The sequence below is a fragment of the Solanum pennellii genome, chromosome 4, assembly GCF_001406875.1.
Source record: "Solanum pennellii chromosome 4, SPENNV200".
NCBI lineage: Eukaryota > Viridiplantae > Streptophyta > Magnoliopsida > Solanales > Solanaceae > Solanum > Solanum pennellii.
Genome location: NC_028640.1, coordinates 70,347,555 through 70,365,944, shown reverse-complemented (window position 1 = coordinate 70,365,944; position 18,390 = coordinate 70,347,555). Strand labels below are relative to the sequence as shown.

At 34.0% G+C, this 18,390-nt stretch overlaps 2 protein-coding genes across 2 annotated transcripts; one reads left to right on the top strand and one right to left on the bottom strand.

Moving 5' to 3' along the window:
• Nucleotides 1–1,265: 1,265 nt before the first annotated feature.
• LOC107016004 (aspartic proteinase-like protein 1) lies at nucleotides 1,266–7,768 on the bottom strand. The gene is made up of 10 exons (XM_015216475.2): nucleotides 7,284–7,768; nucleotides 6,029–6,167; nucleotides 4,977–5,218; nucleotides 4,450–4,677; nucleotides 4,206–4,344; nucleotides 4,002–4,066; nucleotides 3,824–3,923; nucleotides 2,377–2,437; nucleotides 2,207–2,278; nucleotides 1,266–1,614 (listed from the first exon to the last, which is right to left on the bottom strand). The coding sequence occupies exons 1-10, from the start codon at nucleotides 7,583–7,585 to the stop codon at nucleotides 1,376–1,378; spliced, it is 1,587 nt and encodes a 528-aa protein (XP_015071961.1). The 5' UTR covers nucleotides 7,586–7,768; the 3' UTR covers nucleotides 1,266–1,375.
• A 6,238-nt stretch (nucleotides 7,769–14,006) lies between these two features.
• Nucleotides 14,007–16,522, top strand: LOC114076923 (apoptotic chromatin condensation inducer in the nucleus-like). The gene is given in 6 exon segments (XM_027916618.1): nucleotides 14,007–14,030; nucleotides 14,183–14,263; nucleotides 14,359–14,482; nucleotides 15,412–15,563; nucleotides 15,954–16,121; nucleotides 16,169–16,522. Coding segments are annotated over 6 exon segments (903 nt in total).
• Nucleotides 16,523–18,390: the final 1,868 nt, after the last annotated feature.

Below are 18,390 nucleotides of genomic sequence, written 5' to 3'. Positions count from 1 at the left end.
AGAACCCCAGGTTAGATGACACCTAAAGGGTACGTCTCCATGTATCATTAAGAATGGCATTGTCTTAAAGTTAGGCTATTCATTACTTAATTGCTCATTTGTCATTATCAACCTCCAATTATCTACTTTAGTCCTTAGCCATATCGACGTATTCATTTGCGTGATTTAAGTTATATATATCCACGTATAAAAGGATTACAAATTAAAAAAATCTAGAGTTTGAAACTGAAGTTACTGGCTTCGATCAAATCCTCTCCGGCTCTGACCCTACTAATACACCTATTACATAGTGAAATGAGGCGTAAACATGTACAATGACTACACTATGTATTAATTACGAGTAAATTTCCACCCCACCATGCATTACTCAAGGAACAAACTTCTATTCTATCAAAGGCCAATCATTCTTCTATTTCAAACTCTTCAAAGGCCAAAACTGATCACCCCTACCCCAACAACAAGCCCAGTAGTATAACACTTGGACATGAAAGTATCCACATGCAAAAGTTGATCATTGTCCTAACATATCCATCATGATTCTCCATACATGTGGAATCTCTTTAATCCACATGTATACAAGAACTGCCCTTGACGTAACAAACGGGGGATAGGAAATAGTATCAGCATTACTAATACATCATATTCAATACTATTCTTATACAATCTACATCAATCAGCTACTTCTGTAGTCAATGAGCCAGTTAGGGTCGATTATATGAATCATATTTCTTCCATAGGCTAGATATAGAGCAGATCAAAACAGTTGCCCGAGCATGTCTAGTTAATAGTGAGCATGATCAACAATAGACAAGAATTTTCTCTAAAAACTGTAGCAGAAATAAATGGGTATCAGCATGCCTTATTTTTGTACAATGACTAGGCTTTTGAGTTCTGAGTTGCCTTTGTGTCTTTGGCAGAAAAATGCAGCACTTAAATTGATAAATGTAAAGTCCAAAATACTGTATATGATACATTTCACATCATATTTCAGTTCAACGGATTTGGAACCACCCCAGTCAATGATCTTCAAAGTTCTCCCTCTTCCCGTAACTTTGTGAAAGATATGTATTCCTAAAAAGAACTTTGGTGTCGGGAATGATAGTGTACTACTACTCAAATTGATTAGGCCTAAAAACGAACCCCGCTAGTAAATTATTGCAAGTCAAATCACAACTGTGTCCCATCATGCCTCAATCATGACACTGAATGACTGAATCCCCAGCAAATAAACGAACACCAAAATGACATAAAAAGAGCTATAGATATGAGGATAGAAACAAAACCAATGAAATTAATTGACTAGACTACATGATTTCTGAGAGAAGGATCTGATTGAAGAAATGAGAATTTACATATACGTACATAATTACAAATGCTATATCAGATAAGGCAACCATACAACCAATAAAAATATAAGAGAACTCATAGTGTAATGCCATGAAACTGCAAGGAGTGATGCTGCAGATGGTTTAGGGGTAGCTTTACCAGCAATAGCGGGTGCAACTGCATGTCCACCCGGGTTCCTTTGTTGCTCAGTTGTTGGCAGCGGATTTGATGTCAAACCACTCGGAGGTGGTGTTGGTGATACCTTTGCTGTCCCGTCTATGTCTTGACCTGAAGATGTAAAAGATGAATTCGTGAATTAAGCACACAAAATTATATAACAGAGTTCTACATGCTACTGCAGAAGAAGTATCAATTGGGTTATTGCATGAATTTTTGAAATTCTCCATGCTTTTAAGACTCTGTAGGAAAACCATTACCATGAGGCAGGCACTAGCCATGATAGTTATTATGCTGATTACTACAAGTCTACTATGGTTTTCATAATTATCATTGTTAATATGCCAATTATAACTCAATAGACAATTAATTGAGGGGCCGAATTTAGTGAAACATTTATATGTGCCAAACTTCACAAAAGTAGGTTTTACTAAGATTAACCGGCCGATACAAGTTAAAAAATGAGAAATGGTGTTGTCTGCATGAATTCATTCAAAGAACAACATAAGAATTACCAAATTCAGGACCGTATAAATAACCCAGGTGATTCAATCTAAAACTCTAAACTGGAACATCAATGAAATACCTATCAAATCCAATTATCTCCCATATATCTCAAAACTCGTTTTTCGTCTTTCCCTATTAATCCAGCAAAAAACAAAACACTACTTCAATTTAAACTAAATATGCACAATGAGCTTACACTTGGAGCGAGACCAACCCAACTTCATGTTTTCCCAATCAAACACCAATCGATATCCCTCCATAAAGTTCTCTGCACAGCATAATTCAAATGAAATTGCATGGAACATCCAACAGTCAACATGCATATATGTGCACCTTACATGACTTTAAAATTACATATGAACTTACGTCCAATAATACCAATCATTCCTTCAATAGGTAGGAGACCCACACAATAAAAGTTATCACCCTGCACAAAATACCTCCAATAAGAAACCATCACTATAAGTCTGCAAAACAAAGTCCATGAGAGGGCACAGTGAACTTGGGATCATACACTGGAAAACTTATGGAGAAAACCATACTTGCTTTGTCATAAAGGAATTGAAAAGATCTTGTTTAAGCATGCAAAGGCAACAGGGTAACATGTTTATTCACAGCAGTAAAACAAAGATGAACATAGACCAAGTACAAGGGCATTTATCCGTCATTCATCTTTGCACATAGAGAGCATTTTACTCCAGAAGTTTGCAAAACAACGTGCTACAACTTTGATTACTAATGAATGAGACCAAACAAACTGACTTTGTAACCAGTAGCCACTATGACAAAACTAATAAATATATTTTCTATTGTTGGCAAAACTGATACTCTCTCTGTTTCTATTTGTTTGTCTTAGTTTAACTTGGTACGGAGTTTATGTAAAGATGACTATTAAATCTTGTGGTCTTAAACTAAAGATATGTATACTGTATCAAAATTCACTTCATTCTGTTGGCCTTAAACACGCCAGGTAGGATGTTGAAGTTACTCATTACTGAGTTGCCAAATTAGGAAAGAGGCATTCTTCTTGAAACACACTAAAAAGGAAAGCAAGACAACAAATTGATACAGGGGGAGTAGAATTTTTAGAGAACTAACTTCATAGGAGAGATGATGAGAACTAACAAGCTGGGATGGACACAGAAGAAATTTTTGGAAGGATTGCAGTTCTACAGTAAACCTATCACAGAAGCCACATACAAAATCTTATAGAGCTAGTTTACACTATCAAAAAATTTCCCAAGTACCAGCAGAAATGTTCTTAAGCTTTAGGTGTCATGGCACCAATTAGCCCCATGTCCTACTGTTCAACATCACTCATAGCAAACTTTGGATCCTTTCTTGCAGTGACTCTGTTCTCCTTAAGTGATATGCTTCAAGCATCTCTACCAAAAGTTTCTTGGTGAAGAGCTGGATTCAATTTCACAAGCACTTAGATTTTAGAGAAATTCCAAATCCAAAATAATAGTAACAATGAAATCTAACAACTATTAAAAGCTCTAAAGCCAGTTAGCTACCAGACACAAAATGAAAAGTAGGAAGTAATTTTTTTCCTGAAAAAGAAAAATAGCAAGTACTTAAATTGACAGAAAAGGTAGAGATAGAATTAATTCCAGATTAAGACCTGAGTCAGTTTCTGCATTTTGGGTGCACTAACTTCTTCTTCATATAAATGCAAGTGAGTTTGCATGCATAAGCATCGCATATTACCAGCTCATTCAAAGAAAAAAATCTTATAGCTAAATCTTCTATGCCTCAAGAAAAAAGATTAATTTGCAGGATGATGGCAAAGCAAAGAGATTTAAATACTGACCTGACCACTGGAGATGGTAAACATGGGGTTCTGAATTACAAAGCTCTGATTAGCAGCTAACAAAAGTTTCATGCTAGGAATCTTCGGTAAACCTTGTGGACTGCATAAAAAAGCATATGGAGAATAATCTACAAGTAAATAAAACAAAAAACAGCATTTTCACGAGAGCAGACTTTACCTAGCCTTATAGCAGCAAGGAAAATCTTCTATAGCTAACCTCGTAGCGTTCATTTGCTCTTCAAACTAGAAGAGAAAAAATAGGAAATATCTCAGTACAGCAAAAAAACTGCATGTGCATTCTAAAACTAAGCAGAAGAGTAACTTGTGAAACCAAGAGAGGGAAAAGGGGAATGGCAGGACAAGAGAAAAATGATATTTGTACCTCAGTTACTACTTTTGTAAAGATTTCAGAAGGGAGAAAAGTGAAGGAAGACCCACTATCAACTAAGGCTTGAAATCCACTTTGCTTTGGACAGGTACCCCCAACACAATAATGTTGAACTTCAACAACATAGGTATTGCTGGTAAAAATTACGAGTAGGAACATAAGATAAATGTGCAAATGAAGTTGTTTAAATTGCCTATCAAACTAAACATAGCACAAAAGAAATAGAGGAGATACATACTAATTTCCATCCAAAGATACAAATGAACTTCGTCTTTGATTTTCAGGCCCTTTATCACCAAAGAAAATTGTGCCAGAATTGCTCTTTCCAAAACACAATGAGAATGAGCGTGGAACAAATCCAGACTTCGCCAGCAAACTTGGAACAGAAATTTCTCCTGGCCCTAATCCCATCACCCCATCTGGAGCAGCTCCACTCAAATAATTGCCACTTTGTTTGCTACCACAGCTGCAATAAGTTATTACGTAAAAGAAAACCACATTTATCAACCAACCGGTAAATACTGTAACTTGACAACTAGCAGCTAGGCGACAATCATATTGCCAAAAATAAACAGTCACAACTGAGACAGCTATAAAAGGTGTCAAGGTTCAAGGGTCAAATCTTCTCATTGGAGAATCCTTTGCTACATTCAGCTAAGGCACAATGGAACTCATAAAGTAGGTCTATCAAGTCTTCTTTGTCACAAAGCCGTTGAGCTGATCCTACTTACAATAATACAGAACTGGAAAAAGAAAAGAGCATACCCTATAACAATAGGAGCTAGCACAGAACCTTGATGTTCATGTCCACCAACTGAAGTCAAATGCAATTGGTCCTCGAAAAGGAACCCCGAACTTGATGTATTTTCAGAATAGTAATTAACAGTATAAGGGCAGTGTTCCTTTGGACTCGGGCAGTTAGGACCCAGTTCACATAATTGATGGCTGCAAGATAGATGCTTGCTACTGCTTGATCGTGCTGGGCTATACTCATTCAGATCTTTATCCTGCATAATAGATGCCCCAAATACAAGGGAGCACCTGCCAATCAATCATTGGAGAATTAACAGCTAAAACTGTTCCCATTATGAGATGCACAGTCACTTTCAAATGCTTCACTGATAAGAGATTAATTAGCTCAACTGAATAATGAGTTTTATTATCTATAAAAGAAAAGTAAAAATGGTTTTTCTATCTGTTCAGTAAGAGATGAACCAGCCAAAATGTACATGCCAAAATCAGTCTAAGAATTTGAAGTATTTGAAGTAGGAAAAAACTAATTTTCTACACCTTGAATCCTACATATCTTAAAATAAAAATGTTTTACTTAAACAGAAAATGACTTTACAGAGGAAGCTGCGAGATGCAACAAAATCTAAAAGCATTAAACCTTTTACTAGTTGGCATATCTTTAAACGAAAATCAATGCCTTTCAGAAAGAAAATGTTGAGGTTCCAAGATAATACATCAGGGTATAGCAGTAACTTGAAGAGTTAAGACCACAGAAACATGGACTTTGAGGTTGCACAAAGCATCAAGTTCACAAGTAGCTATAACTTGGACAGAGAAATTGCAGAGCATAATTGATGTTGTAAGAGTTTATATATCTTCCTTCAGAGTAACTACATCAAATTAAATTAAGCATGCTATAATATTTTAGTGGTCCCAGCTGTCCCATGATAAGTGAAGGTGACATCCCCCTTACTTTAAGTTGATAGTAGTTTCAAAACCACGCTTATGTTTTGAAATAAAAGAAAGGTCAAATATTACCAGTAAGAATAGACAGTCAAATGCAACAATTAGCCTGAGCAACCTACCAACATTGAGTAGTAGCTAGAAGACAATGGAGCACATTGTACACAATTGCAAGGGAGCCAGAGCAGATCACTTCCAGCATCCAAGGCGACAAGAAATGATGTGTTTGGTGTCCCTATGTCAATCCACACATAATGCAGCCTGAATAATAGTAATCCAGAACAATCAAGACACTTTATTAGAACTTGAGAAAAAAAGAATTTTTTTACTCGGCAAAGATCTCAACAAAATCTTTGATGCAATATTCAATACACTATTTGAACTGTCAAAGGTTTTGGACTTTTGGTTGAGCCTCCCTTTCTTGCAAAGCAAACATAGTCAAGCAATGGAAAGAGAAAGAAAAAGACCTTCCTTTGCCCACAAACAAACCATCATTAGCAAAATCCCCCCTTCCAACCTCTCCTACAACATCCACTTCGTCATGGAAAGATGAAATAAACTCTCCAATACTTCCACCCCTCCCCTCTAGGGGTGACAAGGGAACATAATCACCCACCATCACATGAATCTAAAATCAACGAGCTCCATAGTAAGGGGCATGTTCGAAAAGGTGACCTGTCAAGAAAGGTGGAACTGCCGTGTTCATATACTAATATTGTTTAAGAGCTTAGCATTCTTATTCTTATTTTTCAACATAACTATTTCTTGTTCCCAGCATATAAGGGCTTTGGATTTTTTTAATTTTCTATAAGAAGAGCCAACTACTAAAATAGAAGGGGAAAGGAGATCTCTTCAAGATTTCTAAAGACGAATAACTATGAGGCTTGACACTTGTCAAGAAAATGACTTAACGGCATGGAGAAAAACATGTGATCAACTTGTATCATTCCAATATTTCAACCATGGACAATCGAGAAGAGTATTTATTCAAGGAGGCAACACCAAAATTTTAACTTCCAAAAACAATTCAACTCAATTGCTGAGTTGGGGAAAAAGTTGGATAGATTATAACTTCCAAAAACAATTCAACTCATAGCTCAGTTGGGGAATAAGTTTGATGATTTTAGTAGCTCATTTCTTTCACATATCTAAGAGGGAGTACCCAAAGCCCCACCGGAGGACAGCAACTATGAGGTCACTTATCTTATGCTTTTTCAACTAAACCTAGTATATCATAAGCAAAAATAATTGAATCCTTATGCAACAGTAAATTCAAAAGAACAAAAAAAACTCAAAATCCACTCCAGCATTGACGCATTATAAGCTTCAATTTTTAACAAATCTCTTAAGCTGATAGTATTAAGCAGTATTACTAACCAACTCAACTCATTTCCATAGAAATGAGTTTCACTTCCTTCAGATGGAAACAAAAGCTGCTTCTGCGAACCAAGCTTCAGTCTCTGTCGTTTCCAATCATTACCAAGTAGCAACCTCATATGCTCCACACTCTCGCGCTTCGGCCACGTCATACTCTTCCCTTTAGATGCCCAAAACGACACCGCTTCATCTGAGAACCCGTGAATCAACCTCGACGAGAATGTATAACCGGCGGCGAGTTCAACGGAAAGCATCAACACCGCCGTCGTCAGTAGTATAACTGCCGTAAGAGAAATCGCCATTGGAGCAAAGCCCTAGAAGGTAGAGATTTTTGTTAGGTGTGAAGAGAAATAGAGAATCGGAGGGGTTTTTAGTTTTGTTGAAGTAGTGTAACAAAAACTGGGGAGTGTTCACTGTTCATTGACGAGAAAAGTCATATCGCAATTCCAGATTTTTCTTTTTCTTTTCTTTTTTTTTCTGACAAGCACCACTCTTTGGTGAAAAACAAAACAAAAAGAAAAAGACAAATACCACTCTTTAAATTTTATTACACTTGAAAAAAATAAATTTTTTATTACACTTCAAAAAAAAATATACTCCCTCCGTTTCAAAGAAAAAAATGACTCTATGTTTTAGAAAGAATGACACTTTAACTTTTCACGTGACATGTTTAACACCACAACATTAAAGGGCAATTTGGTACATTTGACATAACTTTAATTTAAAACCACAAGATTAAAAAGTCTTCTTTTTTTTCTTAAACTCCGTTTCAAGTCAAACTAGGTCATTCTTTTTTAAACGGAGGGAGTATCTTAAAATATTAATCATAGTTTGAAGGAAAAAACGATAAATATATCCCTGAATTACTATAAATGGTATGCAAAATATATATCCTCCGTCATATTTTTTGGACATTGATGTCCTTACCATCCAAAAAAATTAGAGCATATATGTCTTTCACGAAGACTAAATAGGAACACGTGGTACAATCTTATTCGTCGATTCAATATTTAATTTATGTTAATCGGTGGATAAGATTATGACACGTGTATGTCTGTTAGTATAAAGGGTATATATGCTCTAGTTTCTGGAAAATAGGAGCACCAATGTCCCCAAAAGTATGACGAAGAATATCTGCATACCATTTACGATAGTTCGGGAGCATATTAGTTATTTTTCCTTAGTTTAAATAGATATGAACTCATTATTCATATCAATTATTTATTTCTAAATTAGAATTAGAAATCTCTAATAAAAAGAAATTATTTTACCATATGTCATGGTAATATTTGGGTGTGTTTGGTTAGGCAAAAAAATTATGTTTATTAAAAAAAACTATTTGATTTGTATTTGAGAACAAGCACAAAATAAATTTTGAGATTGATGGTTTTAATAAAGAATAATTTATTATATATTTAGATGTTTAATTAAAATATGCAATAATTTAAGCATTAAACAATATGTAATTTAAGGGGCTATAGTATATTGACCTTCTTAAATTTGATTACATTGTTGGACAATCAAATGATCTATTGCAACTGAATGAGATTGTTTTTTATCTATAGATTTCAAATTCGAATCTTAAATACAAAAATAATCGTAATAAGAAGTATTACTTCTCGAATATTCAATTTAAATTTTAATTTGTTTGATTCTAATACGGATGTAAAAAAAATTGTACGAGAGGAAATATTATATTGTTGGGTTTAGGTAGGTGCACTTTTGGCATTATATACACATATTTAATCATTTATTCTCAAGACTTTACAATGGACCTTTTCGCTTAGTGACTTTTATTGATGGCATAATAAAGGTTAGGTGACAGAGATTCTAACGTGCCCATTAAGAATCCTATGAACAAATAAAAATGATTAATATGCATGTAATGTTATTTTATTTTTAAAAATTTTAACTTTGGTCAAAAAGTGCATGGGGCCTGTAATTCCGTAACATTTATGATTTTAGTTAGTGTTGTTTACAGAATTTTTTGTTCAAAACTATAGTCAATGGCTCAGTGATTTTATATATTATTAATTTAATTTACTGATTATTAATGTATTAGTAATCAAATTGATAAAATATTTATTGTCGATTTTTAGTTTGTGATTTATCAATTCAATTTTGATTTAATCGATAAAAATATTCCTTCAAATTTGTTTTTTTTCATTTTCTTTTCCCTTACTGTGAATTGCGTGAAAAAAGAAAAGAAAAATGAACTGCGTGGTGTATTTGATAAGAAAGAAAATGTTTTTTCGAAAATCAAGTGGACTTCTTACTTATTTTCTGGTATTTGATGAATATATATAAGAAAATAATATGTCAAGAATATTTATATGCTATTTTAGAAAATACTACAGAAGAGACTCTGGGTGGAGTAAGGTGTGGGGAGTGGGAGGTGACGGTGTGGGATGGTCAAAAGGTAGGAGTTGGGCGAACTGAGTGGATATGAAGAAGACAATAAACTTGAAATTTACTATGCAACAACTTGTTTTCCTTGCTTTAATAAGAGAAATTATTTTTCTCATTTTTAATTAATGAATTTATTTTCCTAAGAAAATATTTTCTAAATATACTAACTAGCCAAAATATAAGAAATTTAGAAAACATGTTGATCCCTACCAAACATACAATGAATTATGAACATTTTAATCAAGGGGACAAAAGATTCAAAAAAAAAATACAGAAAGGAGGAGAGAATATTTATTCATATAGTACAACATTAAGAAAAAAATGATCTTATTGGGTATTAGTTAAATTTTAAAATCGATATTTTAATTTAAAAAAGTATATAAAATCACTGATCCAATAAAACAAGTCTGATAATATATTACTTTTTTTATTATTATTTTCGGTTGAATCGTTTACTCATACTCCTACTAAACAGAGGTTCAAATTTTGATCATGAAAACATAATCATTCAAACTTGCTTTTAAGTCTGACTTTAGTCTATTTCAATCCAACTCATTTCAAACTAATTCAACCTAGTTTCATCTCATTTCAGCTCAATTTATTTCGGCTAGGGATGGACGTTCGGTTCTTCGATTCGGTTTAATCAAATTTCGGTTCGGTTTTTCGATATTCGGTTTTAAAAAAGTGTGCACCATATTTATACCAAACTAAGATCGATTCGATTCGATTTTTTCTACTTCGGTTCGATTTAGTTCGATTATTTTAAATCAATTTTTCGGTGTGAATAAAAATAAAGTGGAAATATGATAAAGTGTTAAGAGTTTCGTGTGCTTAATAAAAATAAAGAGAAGGTAAATATGTGATTATGTTTTGTTTCTCCCATACCTGAATGAATAAAGAAGAGAGCAAATATAAGGACTCACAGTATACAGGAAGGTACATATACAGAAGCTAACAAGTGTATGTTAGTAGCTACAATGAACAGAAGCTAACAAGCTAACAAGCATTTGCTACAACAATAGTTCCAGACTTAATTGTCATTATAATGTTATATCAATAAAACAAATTTTGGTCGTAAAGGGCTAGCTGAAGTAAAAGTTTAAATGGGTCATGTAAATATTTTAAGTAAAAAATGTATAAGTATAATTAATTAAGCAATATAATTAAATATTTTTAAATCTATTTAATAAAACTTCGGTTCTTCGGTGCATCATAATTTTGGGACCCTTGCACCGAACTCCGAAGAATCGAAGAACCAAAATAATTCGATTCGATTCGATATTTATGCCCACCCCTAATTTCAGCTTTTAAAAAATTGGCCCATGAAAAATCTTGTTAAAATATTTTGGGATAATTACTTAACCAACCAAATGTACAATGCATATTTATATACACTATATTTATCAAATATAGCAAGAATTTTTAAAATTCACTTTGTATGCAACCAACATATTCTAAAATTCGTTTTGTATTAGCGAAACAACATTTTCTGAAAATGTTTTATATAAGTGATACAACAATTTGCTATACACTAGTGACATAACATTTTGTTCCGATGAAAGTTGTTTGATAATTTGGTTATTGGTTTAAACAGGTTTGGTCTCGATTTACTATAAATTTATTATCGCCTTATCGGTACGGGTTTTGATTTGTCCATATTTCTAATCGGGTGCCCCGATAACCTGACAAGAAGTTTAACCTTTAGGGTTTACACTTTAGTCTTCAAACTCTTTAAGTACTTTATAGTTGACACTCAAATTTCACAATAATATTTCAAAGTTGCGACATCACTCATTGAATCATTGTTATTGTTCCCATGTTGATGAGTTATATTGAATATTATTCTCTAAGTGTCTAAATTGAGGTTTAAATGGTTGGTTTCCTTACTTTAAGTCTTTGTTTTTATCTTCTCATCACAATGAGTGAGTCAATGAAATATGTCTCTAATATTGTAATACTACAATTTCTAATGTTTTTCGTTAGTAGTGCTGTAATGGTTTCTCATTATATTTTATATCTAAATTGGCTTAGTTGTTATGAGGATTCCTTTTGAGTTTGCCACTTTGGGCAATATTGACATCCCTGTCCAAGCCAATATGAAGTTTTATCAAGTGTTTTATGTAGTAATGGACTAACAGGAAAAAGTTCATCAGCGACTACTGGCTACTACGTACTGTTAATTAGTGATTAGTCTATTAGTAATTGTTAATGGTTAACCCGATAACAATCATTAACCAATAAACCAATAATCGATAAATCGATATCTTAATGGTTCCATATTGATTTAGCATGATTACAAATCGATAACCGATAAGTAAAATCGATAAATTTCAAACCCGAACCGAACCGACCGATATGCAACCCTATCTTTAATTTGATACATCAATTCTCTTTGTATTTGTTGTTGTTTAATTGATACATAATAAATTATTTTAGGGGGAACTTTCACATATAGCCACTCAAAAATAGCCTAATTACTCTCCATAATTGTAGTTTGATAATTACAATTCGTAGCTACATGTTATAGAAAGGAGAGAGGCGAGCAAGAGAGGGCAAAGAATGGGAGAGATGTGAATTTTATATGTATATTGGTTAGATAATTGTATATTATACATATATATTTGTATATATAGCAAAAGAGATTGAGAGATGGAGGAGAGATGGAGGAGAGAGGTGAGAGAGATTGAGAGAATAGAAAGATCGAGAGACGAATGACAGAGGACAGAGAGTGGGAGAGAGGTAAATTATATATGTATATAGGTTAGATGATTGTATACATATGCACCTGTATATATGGCAAGCGAAATTGAAAGAGAGAGGAAAGAGGTGAGCGAGATTGGTAGGGGGGAGTGAATTTCAGAAACTCTCGTTATACTTCACAATTATTCAAACTATTGCTATTTCATTAAATTTCCCAAATGTATTCATAAGGTACTATTTTGAACTACTATCAAACAAAATGGACCATTTTTTGTCATTTCTCTTAGTTTAGTCAATCATTTATTTGCCCAAATAGTTTTCAAAGTTCAAGTTTATTTAGTTGCAATTTTTCCGATATAATTTCTGATTTCGTTCATTTTAGTCCTATTGTCAAATTGTCAGAATTTGTTTAGACTTTTGTCTTGTAGCTAGCTGAGCTCAATGTAAAAAGGAATGAATTAACACTTTTTCTGCTTTGATGAATGAAAAAACCCTATTGAAACTGTTCTTCGACTGAAAAAATTCTTCTTCTGCTCTGGAGTTAGGGTTTTAGAGAAATTGCCAAAACTTTTTTTCTATTGGCTACTTGACTGCACTATGCATTTTTTAACTGATAGTGAGGTGCATGGTTTAAGGAGGAAAAGGGGATCTAGAGTAATTATGTTGGAATCCCTCTTTATTTGTGATGCACGGTAAATTTTCCAGCTTTCATGGATTTGTGGATGTGGATTTTGACTTGGCCAATCCATACAATAGTTGTGCTACCTAGAGCTAAATATTTTGGAGCTACGTAATTGAAGAAGTGTTTTGTTTTTGCACCTGATTCATAAGATAAAGAACACAAAGACACCAAGAGAAGTTGCATTTCACTTGATATATAGCCTGTGAACTGATTTTTACATTTGAAAATTTGGGAGGAGAATGATGAGGTGGTGTTTAACGTTGAAGGAATATTGGAATGATCCGAAGCATAATCTGTTGCATTTAGTGTTGCCTTACAACTGTAGTCTCTAGCATTTTCCATTAACTTGAATAGAGGTAGAACTAGGGCATAAGCAATTACAGAGCTGGAAGATGCAGAAGAGCGGCAAAGTAAAGAAGTAATCATTGAGTAACTAGATCGCCTTTTTTTAATACCAGAAAATGAGATAAGCTTAAGATTGTAGCTTTGGGTTAAAAAGAGTGTACCTTTTTTTTATTAAGAGTTGGCAGGACACCATAGTTAATTGTTGTGAAGCAGTGAACCACATTCTATTAGGTCCTTGTGGCCATATGTGTTTGTTTGCAATTACTGAAGTTCAATTTTTGCAAATAATGGGTTGGTCTGTTGGTATTTGAAACTTTGGTAAAATATTGAAAAACTTGTTGAAGAGTTTTTTCAAGTGAAATGTCTTGCACTAAATCATAGTTTTTATTCCAAATGAAATTCATGTCCAAACAACTTAAACTTTCAAATCCTCTTTTCCATTTTCAAAGTCAGATACTCTTTTTGATTTTAACCAACTATGGTCCAAATGCTTATTAAATAGTTTTAACACCGACTTGGTGTGCAATATGTGAATATATTTGATTGATAAAGAACATACCATTAAGGAAGTCTTGTCCTTTAGAAATATGCATAAATTTGTTACCTGTCAGGTATAGTTGAAATTTCTATAGTGAGAACTTTACTCATCTTTGCTAAAGGGAAAAAAGTATAAGATCTGCATAGAATATTTTGTCTCTTTCTAGATTTTAGAAACATTCAGATCTCATTTCTTCTGGTTTTTATATATCCATCTGACTATCAGGTTTGTCAAAATGGTTTTCAATTGGTGACGAAGATGTCAGACTATCATGTGCTTGATAATCTCCCCATTGATAAATGGAAGGTACCAGCATTAAGGGAAGAGCTTAAGAGGAGGAACTTAATGACAAAAGGTTTGAAGGATGATCTTGTTAATCGATTAAATAATGTTATCCACAGAGAAATAGGAGAAGAAATAGCTCTTCTGATGCAACGCAGCAAGACAATCCTTTTGAGAAGGTTGAGTCTCCTCAAGAAACTAAAGATAGGTCTCCTGAATTGTCAGAGAAGAGAACGTTTCAAGGTACTCATGTCTTCTTAATTCTCTCTTTCCTCCCTTTTTCGTGAAAATATTCTCTTTTTTACCTCCTCTGCACATGTTTATTGATTGAATTTTCTTTATTACTGCTACTATTCTATTAGGAATTTGGTGCTTCTATATATTATTATTATTATTAAATTTTTTTAGAGTTGTTGCTTTTATACTCTTTTAATTGATTTGATGAAGCTCTAAATAGTAAAATTTTGTGTACTTTTTAGATGTTATCAAAAGTGGGTTTTAAGTATGTTGTTTATTAGTTTGTTCAGTTATGAATGTTAAATCTTCTGATTGACCCACATGTTTTATGGTGTTATCAGTTATGATCTAGAAATTGGGAAAGTTAAAGCTCACGACTGGTTTGCAAGCTAAAGTTGGAGTTATTAGCGTGTTAGTGTATTGAAATTTCTAACACCTAATGATAGATACTGAATTCGTCTTGCGATGTTAGATATGAATACATTCACTCTAGATAACTTAGAGATAATGGGAATTAACAAAAACGACCTATTCTTTTCTTGTTCTATAATTTGGTTTCATAAGATATTTGACTTGGGGGTGAATTTTTTGTTGATGATGTAGGATATGGGATTAAAGAGCTTGCAAAAAGGTAGAGCAGATGGAACACTGAGAATTTGAGTACTATTGAGCCACAAAATTCAAGTATTGCATTATCAGAGAATTTGGTTCAGACCATCCCTGTCAAGCCTATCTTTGCCAGTACTGACTCTACAGTTAGGAAGGATGCACCCAAGGAGCCGTGTGTGAGTATTTGTTTTCTTGGTAAATTGCAGGAGTTTCAAATGCAAGAATAGCGGCATGAGAATAATTGTTTCTTTGTTCTGGTAATATTCTAGTACCAAAGTTTTCCAAAACAGCCACTAATTGGTTACTTTGTTCTGGTAATATTTCAGTACCAAAGTCTTCCAAAACAACCATTAATTCTCTCAAAATTGAGAACTTCTTGCTTCTCTTTACGCTGAAAGCTGTGCAAGAGCTCCTTGCAAGAACTGGTGAAATCTGCAGTTTTTGGATGGACCAAATAAAGACCCATTGCTAGGTCACGGTAGAATCTTGCTCTCTCCTGTTGTATTTGATGATCCTCTTAGACCATATGGTCATCGAGTTTCTCTATTTAAAATTATACTATTTGCAAGGAAGTTATTAGCCTAGTGGCTGGCTACTCTTAGGAAAGGACAGGCTTGGGGACATCTGTCATGGGGTGGGCATGATTTGAAACCTTGATGCTGCGCCAGTTGGCCCAAGTCCCTCTGGTCAATTTGTCATAACGTAGTGTGTTAATGTGCATCATTGGCCTTCTGAGGTGCATAGCTAAATGGCAATGGCCTTTGCATGCCTTGGCTTCTTGGCATGCTGTCGAATTTGTTAGAAAGTGTCTCATTTTGCTTCCTTAGTGGCTCTAGTTACTAAATTGATGAATATTTTCTCTCAACAGTATTCTTCGGTACAGGAAGCCATAGAGAACAGAAATGCTGTTTACAACCTCCAATGGCCACCAAAAGGAGGTCGTCTCCTGGTTGCAGATTTTGTTGATCCCCAACAGGTGCAAACCAAGATAGACGGACGGGAGCCTGCTACTCCAGCGGCAAAACGCAGTCCTGCAGTGCCTCCAACTTCATTCTCTGTTCAAGCACCATTGTTTGGCAGCAGGGTCGCAAACAGCAGGTTAAGCCAGAACATCCACTCACGCGCCAACCACTACCTGCTCCTCCTACTACACCATCAATAAAAGAGAGGTTGGCTCCACCTGCTTGGCAGCAGGGTCGCAAACAACAGGTTGAGTCAGAACATCCACTCACCCGCCAGCCACCACCTGCTCCTCCTAGTGCGCTACCAATAAAAGAGAGGTTGGCTCCACCTGTTGCTGATAAAAATAACCCCCCTGTTATTACTTTGGATGACATCTTCAAAAAGATCAAAGTCGCTCCCCGTATCTATTATTTGCCGCTGATTGATGAAGAAGTTGCTAAAAAGCTTGCCAGTAGAGGAGGTGCTGAGAACTAGAGCTTTTAAGTGAACAAATGACTTGTTAGATAGATGGATTAAAGAGAAGTGTTGCGATATGATGCTGATAATTGCTAGTTTGCCCTCAAAAAGAAGTTGCAGTCTTGAGGCTCACTAAGACCTTGCTTTCTTTTCTGTTTTCGTTGTTAATGGTTACTGCAAGGTTGAAGTCTCTACTGTATTTTGCTTTGGATTGAAAAAACATAACAAAATATGCAGAGTCTGCCTTCTTTCTTCATTCAGATATATAGTTGAATTGCGCCGAAACTGTAAATGTCATTTACCTCCACGCGTTTTCTTTACTGTAAAAATTTAAGAAATCGAAGGGATGCAGATGATGGAAGCAGTTGCTTTTTTTTTTTTTTGAGTTTTCAGGCCTCACTCAAAAATTAGCTAATGATATCTCCCCTTTGTGAAATATTATATACTCCAAGAACTACCCTCAACATTAAATATTCCCCCCTGTGACCAAACTTTATAAGGAGCTTTTGTTTTTCTCGATCATTTCTTCTCTAAATATTTATCCCATGCAAGACTCAAACAAATTCACACATTTCATACTCCTAGTAGCAATCCATGCACATTCATCAACCTGTTTGGCTTATGATTTATAAGCCATAAGATCAGATTTCTAACTTATGACTTATTTTGGCTTTAAAATAAGTGTTTATAAACACTTTTTAACTTTACCCAAACACTTCAAAACTGCTTAAAACTATTTTAGCTTAAAAATACCTAAACTAAGTCAATCCACACGGGCACTTATGTTAAATCATAGTTAACTCAAAGGCTAAAGTACAAAAATAGAGAAGAGACGAAGCTAAAATATATTTTAAACTAATAAATAATAGTTGAACAAGTGAAACTAGTCATAACACAATATTTTCAAACCTTAAGCTCGAGTGGTTATACTTATAATAATTTTAGAGCAACTTTCACATATAGCAAACATAATCTGCATATTTGTATGCTATAGCAAAATTTTCATAATTGCACTCCATAGCAAACATATAAATGTATAATTCTATATACATATACAATTGAAACGAATTGTATAAAACGAGAAAGAGAAAGAGACTTGGGCAGAGAATTGTATAAAACAAAGTGTATAACACTACTTGTATAATTATAAGTGTATAGAACGATTATATGCAATTTGAATTTGTATAAAATGAGAAAGAGAGAAATTATATACAATTTGAATTTGTATAATACGAGTAAGAGAGAAAGGCAAAAGAAACTGGGCAGGGGAGTATTTTTATTGTATAATTATAAGTGTATAGGAAGAAAACATATGTATTAGCATGTGTATATATAATTTTCTCTTGCTTAATACAAACAGAAATACAATTTATACATTTCGTTTCTGTTTGTATAAGCGAGAGAGGCGAAGGTGGCGAGCGAGATCTGGGAGAGGGAAGAGAGGGGAACAAAAATATATGTATTTATACAATTTTCTCTCGCTTTATACAAATAGAAACAGATTTTATACACTTGTGTTTGTTAAAAGTAAGAGGAAGTGAGCGAGAGATGGAGCGAGAGAGGAGAGTGGCGAGCGAGAGTTTGAGGGAGAGAGGCGACTGACAAACAATTTGCTACGGGACACAATTAAATCAAAAAGTGATTATAGCAATTAATTTGATTTATTAATTTGTCATTATATACAATTTTTCCATAATTTTACTCATTATTATCACATTATCAATTAATCTTTTCTTATTAAAAAACAAAGCCTTGACAAACATAATTAAAGACACGATTGCCAAACGTTTAGCCTTGAAATAGTGAAATAGTTTTCAAAATAGCTAGATTTATAAAAATTATAAACATCGAAACTCGTATTGTGTGGATAGATTTATAAAAGAATT